At 39.2% G+C, this 24,781-nt stretch overlaps 1 protein-coding gene and 1 long non-coding RNA gene across 37 annotated transcripts in view; one reads left to right on the top strand and one right to left on the bottom strand.

Moving 5' to 3' along the window:
• Positions 1-12,340: 12,340 nt before the first annotated feature.
• LOC308185490 lies at positions 12,341-15,901 on the bottom strand. Its single transcript, XR_013943409.1, has 2 exons — positions 15,761-15,901; positions 12,341-15,461 (listed from the first exon to the last, which is right to left on the bottom strand). It is a non-coding gene; the product is annotated as an uncharacterized lncRNA (long non-coding RNA).
• Positions 15,898-24,781, top strand: part of MPDZ (multiple PDZ domain crumbs cell polarity complex component) — a 103,392-nt gene continuing 94,508 nt past the window's right edge. For 28 of the 36 annotated variants that reach the window (XM_080573659.1, XM_080573642.1, XM_080573638.1 and 25 more), the window contains exons 1-2: positions 15,898-16,035; positions 24,372-24,447. In XM_080573659.1, coding sequence (XP_080429785.1) covers positions 24,432-24,447 — 16 coding nt within the window. In that variant the 5' untranslated portion in view covers positions 15,898-16,035; positions 24,372-24,431. The other 8 variants (XM_080573660.1, XM_080573639.1, XM_080573654.1 and 5 more) reach the window with 7 other exon arrangements.

The following is a 24,781-nucleotide window of genomic DNA, read 5'->3' as shown; positions in this document are numbered from 1 at the left end:
AGAAATCTGTTACAATGCTGATTGATTAATAATCACTGGAAGGGACAAAGGATGGCACCACATGGAATTGAGATCCTGTGCTGCCTCGTTGGCTTTCTTGTCCTCCTTAGGCTCAGTTCAGTCCAGGCATTAAGGCCTGACTCTGTCCAGGATGCCCAGGCACCCACCATGCTCTCTCCCACTCCCCCCAGCCCTTTCCTCCCTGTCTTCCATGGAAAGGAAATGTCAGCACGGAAAAGAAGGATAGCCAGTGACATCCATGCACCTGGAAGCCAGCTTAGCCACGATGTCCAATTCTTTAGGCTTATTTCTTTATTTCTGTGGAGTGTGGTGAGGATAAGCATGTGAAATACACAAATGTAACAGGCATGAATATAAGCTACAATTTGATACTGTGTAAATTAATATCTGTCTGTTTCTGATCAGTGATCTATTTGCCTAGGTGTCACTTGAAGGTCTTGGAAAACAATGGTTTGCTTGTGGCAGCTGAAACAGCTCACTGTGAAGGTCCACTTTATTTTAGGTCCACTTTATTTTAGTTTCTAAATTGCAGCAGGTGCTACTGGCCTTTTTTGGTCTGAGGTAAATGAAATCAATCTGTGATGATAAGGATTCAGTGTTCAGAGTATTACCATTTTGTAATGTTCATATCCAGGATCCAGCCTGTTTTAAAAACCAGGGTCATGTATTCTCAAACATGCATGCATTGTATACCTAAGAAAAGATACTTGTGTGTGGTATGCTGTTGAAGCTATTAGGCTATCAGGTAGAAGTATAGCAGAATTGGTGGAATGAGTAGGGAATGTTGTACCAATTTATACCAATTTATTTTGGTGCTACTTGTGGTGTTAATTCTGCAGCTCTTTGGGATTCCTGGAGGATAGGGATTAGTCAAGATTTCAGCTCAAGAAGCATGAGGTTAAAAAGGGAATGAGAGGAGGTGAAATGTTGTGAGAATACTCTGGGAAAAAAAATCTTCCCAGACCAAAGCTGGTAATGAAGGTCTGCCATTCCCTCAAGGAAGGGACCTAGTGTAAAAACAGTCTAGTTCAGCACTTGTTAAGGCTATTATTGTGCCATTCCTACCTCCTCTTTAGGTTGAGGGTGACCAATTCCAGGGTCTCTACTTATTGACAACTTCAAGCTTTATTTCAACTTTCCCATTCCCTTGAAAGTCAAGGAAAATTTTGTAATACAGGTTTAATGGAACACAAGTTATTGTCCTCTCAAGTCTGGACTTGTGTTGCAATGGTCAAAGAAAACTACAGTTATCAGTGATGATGTGTAGTCATGCCTCTGGCTGAATTTCTAATGCCAAATTTTGGCCCAAAACCGTTTCTTTAAATGCTATGAATTCATTATTATGCATACAAATGATTTGAGAAAGAAAATAGAAAATTATAGTTGTTGTTCGAGTAAAGAAGATGACTGAAAAATACCTTAGAAATTGTTTAACACTGAAAATCTCTTCAAACTCTTGATGCTATAAATCAATCTAATTAAAAAAGTACAGATTCACCTTTTTTCAAAAGTGCAGGACTAACTATTTCATGATATACTAATTTTCATCAGTATAGATTCATTTGGCTGTAGCACTGAACATGAAGAATACACTCTACTATCTTATACTTGAGTTCAATGATTGTACTGACATCTACTGGTATAAAAATATTTTAAATTATTTTGTGTTGTATTTGAGGTAAAAAATGACAAGCTTGTTAGCTGTGTTATAGAAACTTTCACTCCCTGCAACTCCTCCTCTCCTCTCCTCTCCTCTCCTCTCCTCTCCTCTCCTCTCCTCTCCTCTCCTCTCCTCTCCTCTCCTCTCCTCTCCTCTCCTCTCCTCTCCTCTCCTCTCCTCTCCTCTCCTCTCCTCTCCTCTCCTCTCCTCTCCTCTCCTCTCCTCTCCTCTCCTCTCCTCTCCTCTCCTCTCCTCTCCTCTCCTCTCCTCTCCTCTCCTCTCCTCTCCTCTCCTCTCCTCTCCTCTCCTCTCCTCTCCTCTCCTCTCCTCTCCTCTCCTCTCCTCTCCTCTCCTCTCCTCTCCTCTCCTCTCCTCTCCTCTCCTCTCCTCTCCTCTCCTCTCCTCTCCTCTCCTCTCCTCTCCTCTCCTCTCCTCTCCTCTCCTCTCCTCTCCTCTCCTCTCCTCTCCTCTCCTCTCCTCTCCTCTCCTCTCCTCTCCTCTCCTCTCCTCTCCTCTCCTCTCCTCTCCTCTCCTCTCCTCTCCTCTCCTCTCCTCTCCTCTCCTCTCCTCTCCTCTCCTCTCCTCTCCTCTCCTCTCCTCTCCTCTCCTCTCCTCTCCTCTCCTCTCCTCTCCTCTCCTCTCCTCTCCTCTCCTCTCCTCTCCTCTCCTCTCCTCTCCTCTCCTCTCCTCTCCTCTCCTCTCCTCTCCTCTCCTCTCCTCTCCTCTCCCTCCCCTCCCCTCCCCTCCCCTCCCCTCCCCTCCCCTCCCCTCCCCTCCCCTCCCCTCCCCTCCCCTCCCCTCCCCTCCCCTCCCCTCCCCTCCCCTCCCCTCCCCTCCCCTCCCCTCCCCTCCCCTCCCCTCCCCTCCCCTCCCCTCCCCTCCCCTCCCCTCCCCTCCCCTCCCCTCCCCTCCCCTCCCCTCCCCTCCCCTCCCCTCCCCTCCCCTCCCCTCCCCTCCCCTCCCCTCCCCTCCCCTCCCCTCCCCTCCCCTCCCCTCCCCTCCCCTCCCCTCCCCTCCCCTCCCCTACCCTCCCCTCCCCTCCCCTACCCTACCCTCCCCTACCCTCCCCTACCCTCCCCTACCCTCCCCTACCCTCCCCTCCCCTACCCTCCCCTACCCTCCCCTACCCTCCCCTCCCCTACCCTCCCCTACCCTCCCCTACCCTCCCCTCCCCGCCTCGCCTCGCCTCTTTTTTCTCTTTACAAAACCAACTGTGCTATTGTACTGACATCCTGCTCATAATAGGATATATTTTCAGGAACTGCATTTTCATTTCAACCTATCAACAGGTTACAGTTTGGTTATTTTGGTTGACATTTTTGGTATACCAACAAATTCGGGTTGGTATTTCAGTACCCCTTAGTCATACATTGAAAGAGACCGGTGATGATGCAGGATAACGCGCTACTAAACACAAATAATTGCAATGACAAAAAGGTTAGACCACAAAATTAATGGTAGGCAGAAATTTTCTGAATCAGGGTTTAAAATAGCCCCACTATTACATGAGAAATGCTGCATTATCTCTCTGACAGCACAGACATCCTGCAACACAGCATCTACAGAAGGACAGAAAAACAACCATCTCTGTCCTGCAATCACCTCTGTCTAAAGCTATTTTGACACTTCTTGGAGGAGTTTTTAATTTATAGCTGGCCAAACACATCATGAAATTAAATGGAATCCCATTAGAAATGAACATGCTGATGGGCAGGGAACAGTACGCATGAATTACTGCTCTTCACAAACCATGTGTTTAAAACAGAAAAAAAAAAAAAAAAAAGATAAAAAAGCCAGAACTTTTAAATGTAATAAAATTTCCAATGAAATGTATTGTCAGACATTTAACACACGAAGGAGTTTATGACAGTCTTTTTTAAACATAAGTCTGTAATTTTCTAATAGATTAAGTTTCTAATCTGAGGAAGGAAAAGTATGCCAAGGTACCAGCTTTAAATAATGCTTCATTTCTGGATTTCAAGTTACACTCCAGAAAAAAAAATGAAATCCAATGCTAGAAATGTTCTGTCTAAATTTGATTAAGAGTCCCCTGACTGCAGAATAACATTTCTCATCTTGACCAGAGAAGAGAGACACAATGGTCATTGTGCCAGGAATGGAGAAAAAAAAGACAAAGAAACTAGGTCCTCTAAGATTTAGCAAGAAATTTGTATGCTCTTTCTTTCAAAGGATTTTTGATGTGGTCTGTTGAAAAGTCCACTTGAAAATGAAAGGTGTAAGGTATTTAGCAGCTGTTGCTTGATTTTTAGCTATGATCATCATTGAATTGACCTCATTAATAGAATGTACAAAACATTAACATAACACATTTTAGTGTGTTAGACTTAACAGGGTAACCCTTGGAAATGGTTGATTTATGTTTCACCTGCAGTCAGATTGGAAGTAGTACAGTGTTATATGTTTCTTAAACTTGATTGTGTTTTTTATCTCAGGTTTAGGACTTTATCAAAACAGTAAGAAATTTTGAAGTTTGAGGTGAAGGAGCATCATTCTTGACAAGTGATTAAAAACGTAATTTAGGATTTGATAATACTGATAGATATCTTGATTACCAGTAGCTTTGGACAGGAACATATATTGTATGTGAGCAGATTTCAGATTCTTTGTAAATTAAATATCATAATAACATTACATTTACCCTTTTATGCTTCCGTTATTATAAGGATACATGACTCACCATTGTTTGCTACGAGAAACTGCTGAATGACTAAGTTAAATGCTTTCCCTTTACTGTTGTGATATAAGCTTTTTAAAACTACAGAAAAATCACAAGAACTTGACCCAGTCTAATCATCTTGACATGGCATGTTCTCAGTGTGGCATTAGATCAATGCATTAAGAATATAAACTCATTTATAATAAATGGTTATTATTTTTAAAATATTTTAAAGAATGTTTTTTTATAGACTGATTTATATTTACTATAGATAGTAACAATATGAAAAGTAGCTTTTAGTTGGAGCCGTCCAACCAAGTACTTCACAAATTCTAGTTTTAAAACATAGCTCTTTTGCAGTGTTAATTTACAGGAAATACATTCTTTCTGCATTTTTCAGTACAAAATAAGTCTTGTATATCATTCAATAAACCCTAAGGTTGTGGTAATGGAAAACTAAACTGACATCCAGGGCTGCAAATAATGACTTTATTTAAGTTATTATGGAAATGCTGCTGTAACTAGAAAAACTAAATATTTGAAATGAGAACTTAATACCCCTAAACAGCTTAATTTAACTTTTCAACCCTAAACAGCTTAATTAAACCTTTCATTTTCAAACTGTGAGAATTCTGCAATAGAGCTTGCTCTTTGCAGAAGGAGACAAAAGTGAGCACACTACTAACTTGTTACAGATATTTTCAGAAACTTTGCTTATAACTAGATATCACACTTTTACACCTATATGACTAATTTTTCCAGCTTAAACCTTAAATATTGTGAAATTTTGCCACCTATACCATCTTGTCAAACCTACCACATTCTTCATGGTGGTAGACTTGGCATCTACCTTTGAAATACTGTTCTTAAACAAAACGTGTTCCAGAATAAGCTTGTCAATTCACTGATATTGTGATCATGAAAGAAACTTCAGTCAAGCCAGTCTAACTTACTCTGGAGTATGGGGCATCAGATTTTACCTAGGGTCTTCTTTTGCCAAGATCACTGGAATCTATTTTAATAGATTCTACTTTCTAGTTAGCTACTACACTTCTTCCAGGAAGGCACTCAGGCACTATCTGACTGATACTAATGAAGAGTTTGAGAAAATTATGATTTTAAAAGTAGTCAATATTTTCTGTCTTATGGCTTTTCATGTCTTCATATTTAACTTTTGAATAGGTTTTTATCCATTTTTTTTTTCTAATCATTCCCTGAAAACTTCTTTACTGTGGCAGGGAGTTCTGCAAATTGCACAATGATTTACATACTTCTAATTAGTACCTTCTGGTTTAATCTGAGGTCTCCTAGTGCTTGTACTGGACAAGGCAGTGGACTACTGTTTTCCATTTTCCTTCCTTGTACCATTTTCTGCTCTAGAGTTTCCATCAATCAGGTGGACTTCCTATAAGCAAAGATTGTACCAGGTATTATGGTGTCTACTGGCGACTGAAGTCGCACCAGTGGGCTAATTTGTATACCTTTAATTTCAATCTTTTAAAATTCCTTGCTTACCTTTTACTGTATTGTAAGATAGTTGTAGTATGTTAATTGCCTGCACGCACTATATATTTTTATTCCCTGTAATGTATGTTTGGTACTTCTGTGTGTCATGATAGAGCCACATGGTTGTCAGAAGGAAGCAGTATGGTCATATTAAGACAGTGTCCACCTGGGCTAATACGCTCTGCTGCCCACAGCAAATAAGCAGTGTCAGAGTATTGCACTAATGTGGATCTAGTGTTTCAGGTGCCCCAAACATCTCTGAATGCCTGAAGGTAGGCTGCCTATCTCTGCACAGCAGGGCATAATGACACATAGGTATATTCGAGGTAGCAACAGCACCACTGACAAGAAGTCAGGACTGGTCCCACAGGTCACTTTGGAGACCAATTCTGCAGAGAAACTGCTGGGGACTGGCTGCCTTTCTTGCTGTATGAACTTATAATAAGTTCCACAAGTTGCAGTTGAGATATGCTCTGTTATACTTAATGTCTCTCCTCATCCGACACTTGATAAAAGTAGTCCTTAAACTTCTCTTGGTTTCTTTTGGGTGTTCACCTGATTTATTTACAATTTTGAAGAGAAATTATGAAACCCTTTTTTGAGCCATATGCCAAATTAATTTGAAGTGTAAATCTCTTTTGTTGATTCTCTCCAAACTTCTACAATGAAAGTCCATTGGATTTATTATTTCACTCACTGGAGAAATACTTCCTGAGTTTTAACAGATGTTCAAGTTCCTTAATTTCTGGAGTTTGCAATTCCCCTTGGTCTTAATGAGTATCTTCAGTACCTATGGTTTACAAAAAGTTTATGTTCTCACATTCTGCCGCACTTGAAAGGAAAATACCCTTGTAAGAAATGCATGACTGTTACTGCTGCTGTATTTGGTACATGCTCCCTTCTCTGACTGCTGATGCTTATGGCCTAGTGGAAGCTTGAGGCAGCTGGGAGTCTGAAGGCAATACTGGTAAGTGTATTTTTATCTATTTATTTTCCACAACTATTTATAGCTGGGTATGGGCACAAGCTTGCTGTCCGTCAACAAAATTGTGAAGTAAGTCCTATTACACTGTTCTGAGGATAAATTTGCCCGTTTGAAGTACTTTGAACTTTTCCCTTACTTACAGAAGGATTAAAGTCAAGATGCTCCCAAAGTTTGGGAGGTTATATTAATGAGAAACCTATCTGGACCCTTTCCTGAGATTAATAAATAAATAAATAAATAAATAAATAAATAAATAAATAAATAAATAGATAAATAAATAAATAATAATTAAAAAAAAAAACAGCTGGTAAGGAGTCTGGACCTGGATCCAAAGAAAATGTGATTAGTCCAGCATGCCTAGTCCCTTTCATAGCTTTTAGGGCTTTGCTGAAAGCACTGAGACATGGGCAGAAAGCATATGGTGTCTTACTAAAGGACGCTAGGACAAGAGTTGCCTTAGCTATGAAGAATATAGACACAGGTATTCAAATCTTTCTCTCCTGTGGCACTGAGGCACTTCTTGTCATATATGATTTACAAATAATGAAGTTCTTTGAGTAGCTGATACCTGAAATAAAAGCTTGCTCTGATCCATGTGTAGTTGAGATGTCCCCTTACACACAGAATAATTAAGTGGACGGGCTCTGTGTCTATTGTATAGGAGACCTTAATTCAATTTTCATTCCTCCCTCTGTTTGGACTGAGAGCTTTCTTGATCAAGGACACTGATGTGACATTTGTGTAGTAAGCTAGGTTAAAGACTTCTGCTTTTAAATGTAATGTACGTGATGCTGTGTATACAGTCTGCAAATTGGAACACTCAGTGTCAAATGTAGGAACTGTGCCTGAATCAGAGTAACAGTAGTTAGGATAGTCCAGGTTACTTTTGCAAGAAACGTGAGCTTAAATCCCTTCCAAAAGGGTTTTGATCTTGATTGTCTAATTTGTCTTGATTTGTCTAATTGCCTGATTCTTGCTTTAAAACAGTGAAGGAGAAGCATAGTATACTTTGGTCATTATAGTACCTAGTTAGGAAGGTATCTTCTAATGGAAAAGCCTGGATTCAGACCTCAAAACGAGATAGAAGTATGTTTGGAATTCCAGCAGGCCTTACCAGAAGGTAGACCACAAGTGTATCAGGAAACAGTCAACCAGGTAGATGAAATGTCACAAACAATGTTAATAGATCTCAAGGAGCGAGGTCTCAGGTAGAAGACTTTGGACAGACTGAGTGTGGGGTGTAAAATTACCAGTACCCCTTTTTAGGTGCTTACATATATCCAGAGAAAGACTTTTTGATCTCTCCAACTCCAATAAATTCTTTAGAAACTGATTCTTTCTATTTTTTTTTTCTGAGGATATTTCAACATCTAAGTCTAACATTTAATTCATAACATAAGAATGGAGAGTGGCGTTATTAGAAAAAGCATCAACAAAAGACTTCTGCAGTGAGGGTGACCTTGTAGGCAGAGCTGTCTGAAGGCACCAGCAATGTTCTTGCGGTCCACGCCAGTTGTCATGCATTAGGTCCCAGAAAGGAAGACACAAATACAGTAACCTGGAGGAGGGAGGACAAAAGGCTTCTCTAAGCCTCTTAAACTGGATGAAGGGCTCTATATTTTGTGGTGGTGGCGAGGGGCTCCATGCTAGTGGTCTACGGAATCCCAGCTGGTTTATGCACAGGTGTCCTAAAAACTACAAGAGCTGTTCTTCTACCAGCTTCCCTCAAGTTTTTCCTATTGAAAAAAACATTAAAGGGGGAGAGGGAAGTGTAGAAATATCTCTCATTGTCTGCAGTAGCTCCCTTCTGCTGTTTGAATAGCTTTTTACAAAGCAGATGTGCATTTTGGACCTTCAAGAATGTCTATGTAAGTTAAGGTAATATAGGGATGAAAGATACAAAAGGTTCATTGTTTTTGCACCCTTTACCTCCCCTTGTTTCTGGTGTTGCCTGGGCATTTAGATTCAAAGCTCAAGTTATCAAATGATATGGACATGAGAGGAACATGGGAGGGAAAGGCTGATTTTTTTAATTATTATTATTATTTCTTTCTGAAATGACATTGTTATTCTTCATTCCTCCTGCATACAAATTAGATTGAGAGTTCAAATATTAGTAACAGCAGCTTTAAAATTCATCACTTTGCAGTTGTTAAATCCATTTCCTCTCAGTTTGTCCCCTTGGCAACAAAAATAAAAAGGCAACCATACAGTGAAAAAAAATTGCATCTCATCTGAGCCTGTCTTTGCATAACACATTCTGAGACTCTGTCTGGTTGCTAACTTGATGTTGGCTCAAGACAGAAAATTGGAGGAGGGAAGTTTATGAGTGCTTTGAGATCTTGCCCTGTGCTCTGCATACCGTATTAATTCTTAAAGGCTGGGGAAAAAAAAAAAGAAAAAAAAAAGAGAGAGACAGCTAATGACAGTGGCAACACAATCTAGTTAGAAAATAAACAATTTTCAGCAAACAAAATTGAAAGTATAGGAGAGCATTTTACTGCTGAAATTGAGGAGATCAGCTTACTATAGTTGTGTGTTTTTATATAGAATATTCATTCTTATTTTTAATTATGATGTAAGTCTGGCATTTACAGAACAGCTAATGGCAAATTTTCACATGTTGCATATCAAGTTCTTTAACAGCTCCTCATAGCCATACCACTGTGAGAAGCAACCCTTATATATGAGAAACAGATGACCTAACCGAAGAGGTGTACTTTAACAGAAAAAAGGGATTTACTGCATCAGCTTTGCAGGGTAACATAGCTCTTTTAATGCTAGTGAGAGTCCCGTTGGACTAAATTCATATCCGCTTCATTTGCTAAAGTGATTTTCGCTTAATACTAAATTCCTATTTAAGAATGGTGCAAAATTGACCTTACAGTTGTCAGGTACTTGTAAAAGTGGGCTTATTACAGAAATGCCACCCTTTTCAGGTTTTTCAGTTAGTTCAAACCTCTTTCCAAGTGGTATTCTTTTTCATTTTTTTCTTATTATGTTCTTGGTGCTGTGCAGAAACCATGAATGCCTCTGCATTGGCTGAACATGTACAGGGGAAGGCAAGTCTGGTACCAATCAAAGAAAATAGTAAGGATTTTTGCATCAGTGAACCTGCCTAAGATCTTAAAAACTTGGCCAGTAATAGGCATGCTCATTCACATCTGGGCCAAGAGTCTGCAGCACAGAGCACCAGAAGTTTCATCCTTTCATCCCACTCACAGAACAGGAGATGTTCTCAATATGGGAAAGGTTCCCTGCTCTGCCTGTCTTTACAGGTGCTGATTTTGCTAGACAGAATATCACTGGTGTGGCATGACATGGTTAAGTGCCGATTATAACTATTTCCTTTGGATGTGTCAGCTGTCATCCTTAAATGACTGTGCTGGTGTGAATGAGCAATACGTAGTTTTCAAGTTCCTAGGCAAGGGGATGTGAACTTGGCATTGTTTGTATTTTAGACTCTCAAAATCTGCACACCAACACCAGCAATGAGCTGGTAATTCCTAGCCTGTACTAATCAGACATTCTACCCACCTATGTATTAATGGTATTAGCTGCTTTTAATAAATCTAGTAATACTATTTTTAGTCTAAATCCAATGTGCAGCTACATCATAAACAAAGTGAAAGAAGGACACAGATATACCTTTTGGCTTAGTCTCTACATGTAACCTAAAATTGAAAGAATCATGTGGAAGCATCCTCATCAGAAAAGCACCTTCTGGAAGGTCATGCACAGAATTGTTTGCCGAGTTCCTCCATACACAAAACTACTTGGCAAAACTGTCTGTAAATTCTGTGGTCATTCACTGCCCTCTTGAACAGACAACAGCTCTGATGCTGGTTCATGTCTGGAACTGGAAGATACCGTTTTGATAGTCCAATAGGTAGGGAGCTGTTTATCCCAAATAGGTAATATTTTCACTGTTCCTGGGAACCCAAGGCTCAAGACTGTAAATGCCAACCTTTAACTTTCCCTGTGCCTTTAACTTTGAAAACCACTGAAGTAAATCTGAACAGAAACACCTCTCTAATTTCACAGTTTGGATCAGAAGCAAATCAGAAAAAGACCAGGACAGAATCTCAAACATGCTGATTAACTCAGTAGTGTATATGGAGGAAAATACAAGCTATTTGGGCAGTACCACAAACAGGATGGTACTTTTGTGTGATGAACTGCAGAGCCATATGACAAATTGATCTATGCATAGTGGTCTGCTTTAGTTTAGTTCCATCAATTTGTATTCAAGAGGATTTATTCTGAAAATAAATCAACCTGCCAGAGAAATATTTCCTTTTCTTCCTGTAAACATGGCTCCCTCCTATCTAGCATGCTGTAGTTTAGCTGTCTGTAAAACTAACTGGTTGATCATGTCGCATTTTCTCAAATAAATTTATATCATTGTTTAATGTCTCAACACTTAGGGAAGAGGTGCTATCACATTCAATACATAACAGCAACATGATTAACTGCATACTCCTAAACTGGTCAGGTCAGTTCTTCCCATTCTGATTTTAAGGCTCATAGTACTCTCATGTGAGAATTATCTATTTTTCTAACACAGAATTTATTAAAGACATTTCATCTTTTCTTTTTTTTTTTTTTTTCAAATACCGGAACAACTGTTGCATTGGTGCGTACCCCTGGTTACATGGTGCTCTGGACTGTATCCCTTGAAGCATTTCAGAAAAAAAAAAAAATTAAATTAGCTTTTCTGAGAGTGAGGTCTGCCAAATATGTGGTTACCTTCAGCAAGACACAATATTAAAAAAAAAAAAAAAAAAAAAAAAAAGCCTTAATCTGAACAAACCAGACTCTCCTCATAGGTATTTTGTGTCTGAGAAATCTATGATAATGTTAATATGCTTTGTCACTTACTTGGCTTCACTCCTCTGCTATGGGCAAGGCCTGTGGTTTTAAACAATCCTGTTTGTGCGTAAATAAACGCCCTTTTAGTTTGCCCTAATTTCAAGTATTTTGTTTTGTAGTCATAAATAATTAACATACCTTTTATGATTTTTTTTGCTCTGGTCTACCTTAAGGGGCATACTTTCTCTTCTACGCACATGTGTAACCTCCAATAGCAATAATAACAGTTATGAAGTATGGCCCCAGGGGAGACAATTTCCCTAAAAACCTTTAAAATGTAAATCTACGCACCATTTGTGCCAGCACGTATGCTCCAGTAAGTGAAACTAATATTCTGTACCTACCAGCACAATAATCCAAAAATTGAATAAATTTCAAGTGCTAATCTTAAGAGAAAGTTCCTAATTTTAACTTTGCATAACAACATGCATGGTGTTACCTCCTACTGCATACTTACTTGTTGCTGTCTGACTTTTGAAGTGTTACTTTTATGTAGAGGTAATAGAGGAGGAAGATGTTATGCTTAATTTGATTGTGTGCTTCTTCTAGTATAATTTCTTGAAAATGTAGTAAAGAAGTATTGTATTCTAATCAGTTCCATGAAAAATAAGAGGAAAGATGCTGATCCAGCTTTATTTGGACAGACAAAGTTAGAATGCATAACCACATACTTAACATAAAACTTTACATAGTAAAACTTTAGTCTAGCAGTTATAGCAATTAGGATCACAGTTGCCTTTGATCTCAGATTGTTTTTTCTACAGTTTAATTCTGCTTAATGCAATGAATTACTTTTGGGGTACACATCTGGGAAAAGATTTTATATATAGGAATAATTAGCATTTTCTGACAAGGAAGGTTATTAGTGGTGTTTAACCTAAATTTTGAATAAATGCTCTGAAGTGTATTATTGTATATATGTATGCATAAGTACATGTGCATAAACATTAATAGAATTATATAAGTACTGTATGTACTGAATAGTAAGGTTATAAAAGCAGAAATATATTCAATTGTTATTTAAATTAGTGCTTATAAAAAGGTTTATTGTACTACTTTTTTATATATTAAGTTCAGAGATGGGATTTTTCAAGCCTAAACATAACATATATAAACATTTCAGAGTCCTTCCTCTCACATTTCCTCTATGTATCTAAAATACATATTCTATCCATCCTGTAGCTGGACATCCAATAGCAATGTTCTTACAAAAATACCATTTAATAAAAACAAAAACGAACAAACAAAAAACAAAACAAAACAAACAAAATGTTTTGATACACAATCCAGTGTGATAAAAGCAGACAATTGCTTTTGTGAATGTATTTTTAATTTTATTTTATTGTGTTAGGAAATACAGTGACTTGTGACTTAATGGACACATAGCCTTGTTTTTTGTAAAGACATTTTTCTGAGTTCACTTATCCTTCATGTCTTCTAATCTAAGCAGTGCCTTGCTAATATTAACCTCTGCTATTTTACCAGCAAGATGTGACTAGTGACTACAGAAATAAGTCAAGAAGTTATCTCACCCAATATTCATACTTCCACCATAAGTATGTCTTAAATTGGCCTGAGAAATGAAATATTACTGGAGATTAATATAAGAGAACAATATAAGAGAATGTTTTTTTAGGTCCCATTCATCTTCTCCTTAAGAGATCTTTCTGACAAAATATAATGTTATAGATTTTGTTGTAATGGTATTTTGAAGAAAGTTTGTTTTAAAAAGCTGTTTGCAGTTTTACTTTAAAATCACATGGATATATGTATGTAGATATATCTTTGTTTGTGTATTTGCTTTAAAAAATTTGTGAACCCATTTAGGCTTGAAATACAAAGTAGGTTCTCTTCCCTCACATATTGAGGACAGCATCCCCCAAAATTGCACAATAATGGCTGCTCTACTTATGCTAATGCAGGTACAACATAAATTTAATTTTGTGTGTTAGGTGTACATCACCTAGCCTACCTTGGAGAATCTTTAATAGTTTTAGACTTTTTTTTTTTTTCCTGGGGAAGGACTGGAGAGGTAAAATGGTTTCCTTATTGTGAGATCAGTAAAATTACTTTTTGCCATACTTTGTAACACTTCTGGTAAAAAAGAAGAAACAAGTAAATAAAAATAATTGTTTCTGTCTGTCTAGTTATTTTTCTAAACCTATTAGTAGGTATATCCTCCAGACTTGTAGTGTACTCTAACCCAAAATGGTTTTCTTTGCTATTTGCTAGATCTGTATCTGCATGATTCTTCAGAAGTGTCAACTATTGTAAATGAGAGCTCATTATTTTACTGTGATGGTTATTTACAGTACAGATGTGTTGTATGTTTACAGAGAAGGCTAGCTTTGCAGGTACGGTTATGTTAGTATAATTAAGCCCATGAAAATACTTTTAGAACAGGCAAGGCCTAAGGTAGCATGATGTTTTGAACATCAGTAGGTATAACCTACTTATCAGATACTTCAAGGGATTTGACAAGATCTGAATGTAATTGAAATTCTACTTGAGAACAGCAGATTGCATGTTAAAAAACTATCTGGAAGGTATATCCCATACAACACAGGTTGTGCTGTGAGGAAAGATTACATAGCTGATGTTGTATGCATCAGGAGTAAAATACCACTGCACCTAATTCTGATCTTTTTAGCTCCAGATAAACTTACGGACTTCACTGTATTTTATTTCATTGGGATGCCATGGTTAAAGCCGGAGCAACAGAATAAATAATAGCTGTCTGGTTTTGCATTTACCTGTTCGACTGTGGATTATTTGTTAAACAATGATACATGCAAATTGTGCCTTATACATAAGATTTCACTCTAGAGTCAATAAAGGCGAATGTGACATGGAAAGCGGGTGGGGCAGTTTATAGAGCATTCACTGTTATAGCAATAGCAAACAGAGCCCCAATATTTGATTTGATGGGCAATATGCTCACCAGCACACAATGGATTGAGCAGTATAACCTGTGAATTAAATATTGAAAATGATTAATTTTTTCATAGTCAAGAAGTGGAAGAATGATTGTTAAACATATAATTACACGCAGATTTGAATATATATCAGAGAAACAGGTAGCTAATCATTTGGAGTCCTTCAATCTGCCAGCTGTAATAAATGACATTGTCTTGAGGGTCAACTTTTTTCAGAAGTTAATTTGTCAAATAATAACAACAATAATAAAAACATTACATGTACAAAGAGTGGTGTTCCTTTAAATTTACATGAGAAATGTTCTGCTTTTGAAAGTGCCAATACCGGTATCGCATTCATCAATCCTCTCTCAGATAAATAGGGTGGTATTCTACTTTATCTCCAAAACAATGATATTCTTTAATTGTTTTTGGTACAAAACAACAACAAAAACTATTGCTTGAATATGGTAACACACTCAAATCCGTTTGCGGGAAGAACCAAGTCAAAGCGAGAAGGCAGGCGGGAGAGCCAGGCGCCAAGCAGCTGCAGACCCAGGGCTCTTTTCACCACAAAGAGTCTCATTGGAGCAGAGCCGCCATCTGCATTTGCAACATGGCATTATCTCTTGGCAAGGAGCAGTGGAGCCCACAGTCTTGATGATGTGATGTCCAAGCATGCAAACTTAAGAAATCAAGTGAAATAATTGCACTTTGTTTTGCAGAAATAATTTTTACTGTCATACCAACCGTTCCTGCATTACGTGCTTTGCTCTCACGGTGTTTATACTTATGTGAAAGGTACACAGCACCTTCTTTTAGTTGCTGAAAAAGAAGGAAAATCACATTTTCGTTAGCCTTATGACCTCATTCACCATTTTGGCTATTTTCATGCGTTATTTCCAAGCGTTTCCCATTTCCCTCCATTCAACCCCAGGCTCATCTTGCTGACCCAGCGGGGATGCCGGTGGCTTTTGGGGTGCAAGTAGCGGTAGGTAGCTCCGTGCTCTTCTGCGCCCGCATGAGGCTGGGCCCGGCTGACCTGCAGCAGGAGGCACGGCGCACTCCACAACCCCGCTTTTACAGACACCGAAAATAAAAAGGGACAAGAGGGGACGACGAACCCAGCCGCTCGGTCCCATCCTGGCGAAGGGCGTGCGCTGAGCCACCCGGCCCGCTTTGGAGCCTCGCGTACCGCCGGGAAACCGCTGGCAGGGCCCCGGGCAGGGGACCCCCCGGCCCCCCGGCTCCCCCCGAGCCGTGCCGAGCCGCGGGGGCGGCGGTCAGGATTAGGTTTCAGGCCGCCGGGGCGTGCCTCAGCAGCTGCCCCGCGGCGCAGCGCGGCCGGCGCCGTTACTCGGGGGCGGGCAGGGCGAAGGCGGAGAGCGGCGCCGGGAGGGTAAGCGGGGCGCCGGGCCGGGCCGGGCCGGGCCGCCTGCCTTTGTGGGGACCTGTGGTGGCTCCGGGGCTGTGAGGGACCCCGTGAAACGTATTTATTTCCCGAAGCGTGACCGCAGGGGTTTCGGCTCGCCGGGTTTGGGGGGGGGGGGGGGCGGTCGGGAGGAGGAGAGAGGCCGCGGGGCTGTGCCGGGCTGAGCCTGTTGCTCTCCGCGGTCCCCGGCCGTGCCGTGCCGGCCTGGCGGCCAGTCCTCATGTAAACAACAGCCGCGTCGCCCCCGGCGGCTGCGGGAAGGTCCGCCTGCCGCCTCCTTTCTTCTCCCACATCTCTTTTTTTCTTTATTATTTTGTATTTTCCCCTGCCTTGGGGCGCTGGGGGTCAAAGCCGGGTCTCGGGGGGGGCCCTGGCTGCTCTCTGGAAGCGAAAACGGGGTCGAGCGGCCGGCTTTCCCCGAGCCAGAGCCCCCGGGGCTTGGACGGAGGGGGCCTTTATCTGCTGCTGCGTTGGTTCGCAGTGCTGGAGCCCGCTGGAGCTTTCTGAGGCCCCGCCGGGTCTGCGCGAAACACGGCCCTTTCCGTAGGGTGGGGTGAGAGGTGCAAGGCTGAGAGTCAGTTTTTTGCCTCTTGGTAGGTCTGGTCGTGTGAAGAGAAGGGTTTGCTTTGTGGGACGGTTTGTTTCTTGTGTGGTTCCCCTCCCCTGCATCCTGTGCATTCCTGGGTTATTGGGAAGAATAATAGACAAGACAAACGCTCTCAAAGCTGATCCTCTGAACTCCTTGTACCACATTTAATGGATTTGATTTATAACTTGGCTGAGCAGTGTTATTTTCTCCTTTTCCCTTTCACTGTTCTTTCAGCTTTAAAAACAGTGCCTCATCCCTGTATATTTTTGCTCATTTTCACACACAGGAGACTTTGTTAGCGTAACCTGTTGAACAGAAAATATCATTACTGGCTATAGTACTGGAAAGGATAGCGGGAGTCCTTTGCCCAAGCAGAGCTGTGTCTTGATCAAATTAAAGGGCCTGGCTTCAGCTGTTGTGGAAGTCTGTTGTGTAATGCCTTGTGGTTTCCATATCAGCAGTGCATTTTCCAAGATAACAACTTGTTGGGAGGGAATAGTCCAAACTAGTAAAAGGGAAAGTAGTAAAATATTTTTGGGAAATGTTATATGATGCTCATATGGAAATGGAAAATAATGTAACAGAAGAAAAAGAATGCAGAATTAAAATATCTACGGGCATATCAGCATAGACATTAACAAGCAATGTTTTAGTGGCAGAGAACATCATCTTATTTTTCAAAGTTGTTATCCATTTTTAGGATACGTATATTTTTTATTTCCCTATTGCATTAACAGAGCATGCACGCAACATTTACTGATTATGGCTAGTGTTTCTAATTTCCTTTGTGCTACCAAGAATTTTTTTCTTCCGGAACAGGATATGTTCTCCCCTCTTGTCACGTAAAAGTGTGTTAGGGAAGCTAGATTGTTACCGGCACTATGGAAAAAAGAGCTGCACTACTTACATACTAATAGGTGATCTTTATTTTCCAGCTGGCACTGTGTCTGTGAATTTTATGGAGATTAATGTCATACAACTTTGCAGGTACTCAGATCACTGTAAATGGTTTTAATTGATAACATTTTAATCAGTGCCTTGAAAACCAAAATAGAGACCTTTGAAATTGTCTGGTCCATGTTTCCTGTATGAAAATTTAAAATTCTGTAGATGGTATGAAGTAAGTTTTTAAATGTGCTTTCTATTGAAGTATCCTGCTGAAGCAGTTTAAGCCAGAACAATACTATGCTGACAGTAGGGTGTATCATCATTGGTAAAGACAGTTTTGTTTTGCCATTGACATACACAGCAAGTCAATACATAACTGTGCCATTAAGTGTTTAGAGCCCTCTTCTCACACAGAAATTGCTTTGGAGTACTGTTGCTGCTGCTTATGAAATAATTGGCCTAGACAGATTGGAGTATTTGTTTTAATAGGGTTTTCAGACCAAGTCCTTACATCTGAACCACCTTGTACAGTAGACTGGTTACATGATGTAATGACTTCCTGCATTACTCTCCCTAATTTTCACAAAATATAATAGAAGTTTTATAGTGTCTTCAGCTTTAAAGGAAGATGACAACTCTTCATTGAAGATTAGTGGCAATTTATTAATGATGCTTCTTGTTTATTCATTTATGAGTACTTTTTTCACCTCTGTGAAAGTCCAGTATATATTAAGAAATGCAGCTGTTGTAGGAGCTGCATTTAATTAAGCCTAACTGAATTTAATGAATATGTTAATCAAATCCGTATACTAGAGAAGTAAATAGGCAATAGTAATCATGCCTGGATTTTATACTCTGACTCAGGATATGTAATGTCACATATATTCTGTGTATGCTACAAAGTTGCTTTTCAGTTTCAGAAGCTATTCCTATACTTCTGGTGTTTGAAGCAAGTGTTTTCAATTAATGCCAATTTAAACGGTTCACTGAAATAAATATATATATATTTGTAAACAGATTATCTATTTGTTACTTTACTTACCAGAAAAAAGTTCCCCTGCTATGTTGCTTTTTTCAGTACTCTTTACTGAATATTTCTGAATATCCTGCATCGCATATGTTTAAGCAGAAGGTAAAAGCAGAAAGTGTAGTTTAGGCCCAGTTCCAGGTTGTAATAGTAACTTGTGCATCAACTAACATGAATATTACATTCGTGTAGAGTTTCTTACTGTGTTACAGAACATTCTTAATTCAACAGAAAGGAAAAGATTGTGCATTTATCTGAAAGCACTGTAAGTTTCCTTAAAACATTAGTGTGATGTGTACGGAAGGTTAAAATCAGTTGAGTGTTCAAAATTTAATTTTCATATTTGGTTCAAAATACGTTATGTTCTTTAGCTCTATCAAAGGACTTTCCTCTGACATATAGAGCTACTACTATCACCCTTCTATGTGTTTTTGAAGCTAGCAGTGTCACTTTTCAAACCAAACTGCTTATAGTCTTAATATAGGCTATCTGTTTGTGAACTAGCTTTTTTTTTTTTCTGCTTTGAATGTCTCAGAACAATTTTTGCATTAATAAAGCTTTTAAATGTAAATTTCATGTTTCTCTTGTTACATTCCTCTTAGTCCGTGGAAATTTGCTTTGTTCCTTTTGCAACAGAGCACGTTAATTTCACCTGTATTAAGTCCTTACAAATTGCTTTTTCTTTTATTGAATCAGTTCCCTCTTCTGTCATACAGAAGCATACAGTCTGAGCGTGCAGTTCCTTGACTTGTGAAACAGGTGGTTGTTGTTACCTGCATGTCGGTGACCTGTCACTGAAGCACTGGGCTAGCCTTTTTTTCACATCTTTATTCATTTCCTCTTTTTGTTTCTTTTTCCCCTCTTTCCCTGTTTGTCACTGCTCTCCTGCATTTATTTCCACACCCATTCTGTCCATGCTCAGGTATGTACATCACTTTTCATTATGAGTAATGAAAGCTATACCTGTCAAGCTGCAGTGGGCAGTCCTGTCTGATGTTTTTTGTAGTCCTTGAAAGTGAACTCCCTTCATGACAGTGGAAGAATGAATAGAAAGTGTGAGACCTTTCAGTTTACCTTGGATGGTTTCAGCTGCCTTTATATTGACAAGTCCTGTCTTCCAGGAGTCCAGGTATCACCTTAATTTTCTCCACAGGGGTAGTAGCCAGTGTGACAGAGGTAGCTGGGTGAAAGAGAAGAGCTCCTTTAAAACTGCTGGCAATACGGAAGGTTTAGTGGTAATTAGTATCTTCCATTTCCTGTGTGGTTTGGTTTTCATTCTTGTGCCAAGCAGGGCTAACACAGCATGCCTGCCTGAGTGACAGACAGAGAGCAGGGAAAACGAAAGACAGAGGATAACAATCAAATACAAAAGGATATCCATACCTCAGCCAAATTCAGGCCCAGGTGTTGAAATTCAGATTAGGAGTTTTGAAATGCTCTTTTTAGCAGCTACAGAATATAGGTGGTGATTACCATGTTGTTTAATTGAATCAGATTTGGTTTTTAATCTCATGCAGCTCCTAGGCAAAGTTTGTGCCTAGAGATCGCCCTCAAGATAGGCGTTTCCTTTGTATCCTGAGAGCACTTAAAGTAATGCAAGAGCTATAAGGCAAAGCCTATTACTGTGTTTTCTATCTTTGTCATTGCATGTTTGGTAATCTAGTGCTATGAGTGTTAGTTTTCAAGGTATTTTCTGAAATGGTTTATGAAATTGTAGATGGAGTACCCATCAATGAAAAAGAGTAAGTTTCCAGGCTGAAATTTCACAATCAGATGTGAAAGAGTAATAAATAAAAGTGGCTAATCTTTTTTTGTGAATCTTCTTCTGTCTGTTTTGCTAAATAGTTTGCATGGTGGCAGTGAAAAGGAGGTGGTAAATATGAATTTAATGTCTTTTTTTTTTTAATTCTTATACCTATGGATTTTAGTGTTTTAGGAGTGTGCTCTAAGAAATCAGGATTGCAGCATGTCACCTGTCTGTCTGGCAACAGAAAACATACCTTAAAGAAGGGCAGCTGCAAGAGTGGAGAGATGCATAACACACATTTTTGTGTGTTAGTGTGGGGAGAGTCAAATTTTAGAAGGGCAAGTGTATTAATGAGTATATGAAAGGGATCATTTTTTATCTTCTGTGCATGCTTAGTAGAAGGTTACATATTTCTCATCATGTACCCGGCTAAAATTGTGTGTGCTTTTTACTTTCTTAAAAAACATGAGGAAAGAGAGAAGGTGCTTTTTTTTTTTTAAAGCCAGATCTGTCAGATACCTGTGCCTTTAAAAACACTGAAGTGAGATTAGCTTGCTATTTATTTAGCAGTACTTCTTCAAGTAGCCAATAAAAAAGTGCAGTTCATTCATTGTTCTTATTCCTGTGAAGAGATTAATGAACTTTTGCTCTGAAACACATAAATAGTTAAAGCTACTTTGAACTAAGCTACTAAGCTCTTTGAGTCACGAATAATATTTGTGTCATTTATAGGAGGGTAGGTTTTGGCTTCAGACTCCTCTGCAGACAGCCAGGAGAATGGAAAGTAAGAAAGGGAAGTGGTTGAGTCACCATCCCTGGAGGTCTTTAAAAGACGTTTAGATGTTGAACTTAGTGATATGGTTTAGTGGAGGACTTGTTAGTGTTAGGTCAGAGGTTGGACTAGGTGATCTTGGAGGTCTCTTCCAACCTAGACGATTCTGTGATTCTGTGAAGATGATCAGAAATAAATATCTCATTTGTGTCTCTAGAATTTGTCATTGTATTATAAAAAACTCTCACTGTAGCAAATGATAGATATACTTCTTTCAACAAATAAAAGTGTGCGTGCCTCCCTCCACACTTCTCCCTGGACAAGATTTGTTCCAGTGTATTTTTACTGAAATACCTAGAAACAAGCTGCTGTAAAGGCCAGGAGTTGCTGCTGCAATGGGTGGTGGTTGGTGATTATGGGTGTCTGTGCGGAGCTTGCTTCCCTTGTACTTGGGCTTCGTTGATGTGCCACTAAGCTGGTGCTGACAGATCCCGCTTGCTAGTGTGGATGGGACACAGCAGGAGCACGGTCACGTGGCTTTTCGCCATTTACAAGTGTGCACAGAGCAAAGAAGGGTCATCTTGGACTGTGAGACACAGAAATACTGGTGCGCCTCAATGCCTCGCTTCTGCGTCAGAGGAAGAGTCCTGAAGGAAAACATCCTGACGGCAGTTTCAGCCTTGATCCCTCTTGGTGCTGCAGTCAACAAAGGCATTAAGTGGGTCAGCTGAGGAGGCAATCTCTGCCAACGTAAACACACAATAAAGAGAATTAAAGAGAAATAGAATGAAGTGTGAGTTAAAAAGAATGATTGGCTGACACTGAGGTAGCTCTGGAGCAGTATTCCTACTTCTAGTACGTGAGGTAAATAAAAAGTATATCATGAGTGCCTTAGCAGAGCTAAGCACTTTTTTTCATTGCAGATTAAATAGGATCATCTCTATCTCTAGAGTCTGTTTAGTGACTTCTGTTACGAAGTGTCTATTTTGAGAAAGCTTCCATTACAAATCATCAGAGATCATTATTCTAGGATTGCACAAACACAGTGGTGACCTTGTCCATTCTGTCGCTTGTAAAACATGCTTTTCACAGCACACCAAGAATGATATTTTAGGCAAGTTGAAACATAATGTACAGCAAGATCCTGCAGCCTCAAAAAATGTTTGCTCTTTACAGCTGCTTCTCTTCCTGAGACTCTCAGGGACCTAAAGCAGAACAGTAAGCTTGTATTTTTCATGATTAGTTCATCAAAAGGTGAAAGTTAAAGGTATGATGGCAGTGTGTATGTGCATGCAATAGCATGATAAAAGGATCATGGGACAGATGTGACAGAGAAGTAATTTTTTTTTTTGATGCAGTTCTCTGTTTGCATCCACAACACAGCTGCATGAGCAGTTGTACAGAAAGAGCTGGAATGGTGAAACAGGGAAAAGCTGCTTTAGTTGGCATTGCCAGTGAGAAAAGGACGTGAAGAGGGCATAAATGGCTCTGTTTGTAAATACGGGCTCTGAATAGAGGATGTGATAGTTTGTTTTTTTTTTTTTTTTTTTAATCTCAAAGTAAAAGCTATCAGTGATTAAGGTTTGGGGAATCCAGCTTCTTTCTTGATTTTTAAATAACCTCATCCAACCCTTTCCCATGTGAAATAGACATTTTGTTTGTCTTGATTTTGAAGGGTTACAAGGTGAAAACATAAGATATTCTTTGGTTTTTTTTTCAGATCTGTTAGTCATGTGCTGGGATTACCTTGCTGTGTGAGAAAACAAATTCACAAAAGCTTGTTTTTATTATTGATGTGCCTGATTGTGTAATTTGGAACATGGAATAAGGTTACTTCAATAAATTTGGATTGAAAGAATTTGAATTTCATGCCTCTCTCTAAGTAGTATATTGTCCTAAAAATGATGATCGGTGTTTCTCTGGCAATGTATTGGTAAATTCAGACACAATTAAATAAACTGATATGAATCTTCAGTCATATTGAAACTAGGGAAGTCTTGGCAAGGGAACTTGAAATGATTCTAAGCCCACTTGAATTGAGTTTTCTATACGAACTGCAAAAGATACGTGATTGTCAAAATATTCGTCTTGGTTTGTGGTCCTTCTAACTGAATCTGTGTTGAAAACTTTTTTCTCACTTTTATTGTGAGGATTGATTCACGCTTATCCTGCTCAGCTTCTACAAGTTCTACTTCTACTCTTTTGAATTTTAGTTAGGCTCTCACCCCCAGAGATCTGTCAGTATCATCCTTTCCTGATTTTCCTTTTTATGTATGAAGAAAGAGTCACTTTTCCTGAGTGTTTACTGATCACTGTTCTCCGTGTGGTGATTTGCTCACCAGACTGAAATTGGGGTGTTGTCTTAAACTGCTTTCCTATTCTCAAGAAAACAAAGCTACTGTTTTGGAGGATAACATGAAGAAAGGCACAACTCATTTCATATATCTGCAATGATGTTTGAACTCCTCACTTCCCTTTAGTTAGCCATCTCCATCACTCTTGTGCATGGATGGAAGGACTCTACCACTAATCCAACATTACAAACTTCTGAACAACATCAGACATGCTATTAAAAAACAAAACAAAGCAAAAACCCTAACAAAAACCATAACAAAAACCCACCAACCCCCCAAAAACAAACCAGTTTCAGAAATTTATTCTTCCCAGGATAGAGTTTCCTGCCTGGAAACTTATGTTTGCAAAAATCGTCCGTCATTCCTATATGACTCTTAATACCAGTGTATGTTAATAGTGGAGGTTGTAGTGTGACAGGTCTGGATAGCATTAACACGTTGTGGCTTATATGACTTTTCTTTTTAAAAGGTGACTTTAAAAGGTAAGCTACAGCTCATGCACCTGAAATTGTCAACATAGGGCTTGAAAACTGAACCCAAGGCTAATGCTTTTGTGAATCACTGGAAAGGAAAGCAATGAAATGCTGTAAAGTGCCGGTGTCAGCTATGATTCATAGCTTCTGATTAGAGCAATTCAGGAGATGTTGTGTAGCAGTATACAGACAGAGCCTTTGATATGGAAATGTAAAAATATTACAAAGTATATTCCTAAAAGCAATTTTCAGGAAGGTTTTAAGCTCTAAAGTGACTTAGAATATGGTCACCTATGAGGTTATTCTGATTATCCAAGGAGATGTAGTTTTTGTGGGTTGTTATTTTGGGAGGTTGTATATTGCTTTCAGAAGTCAAACTTCTTTCTTCTCCTTCAGAACTCAGTACTTAATAGTCTATAAATGTGACTGTTTTCCTTGTCTGATGTTTTGCAGGAAAATACTGTGTTTGCTACCACTTAACCATATTGGAGTAGAAGCTGAGAAGCTGAAAAAATGTTGGAAACAATTGGTAATCTTTTTCTTTTTATTTGTATCAATGTATTTTTTTTAGCTAAGTTAAGTGTGCTTAATAGATGTAGGACATTGGTATATACTCTATATATTCTATACAGCTGAGGTAGGTTTTGTAAAAAATACCTGCCTATATATATATATATTTTTTTTTTTTCCCATAGGAAAACACATCATTTGTTTAGTGTATTCATCTTTTTCCGCTTGTCTTGTTTTAGTCTTTAGTAGAATTTTAAAAGTTCGTATGGAAAAGGCAAATGTTTCCTTTTAGAGATTTGTGTCACTTCTTATTTACAGTTGCCTGTACAGTTATGTACACTTATGTACAGTTG

The sequence above is a fragment of the Anser brachyrhynchus genome (genome assembly GCF_964034855.1).
Source record: "Anser brachyrhynchus genome assembly, chromosome: Z".
In the NCBI taxonomy this organism is placed as follows: Eukaryota; Metazoa; Chordata; class Aves; order Anseriformes; family Anatidae; genus Anser; species Anser brachyrhynchus.
This window is presented reverse-complemented; position numbering and strand designations above follow the sequence as displayed.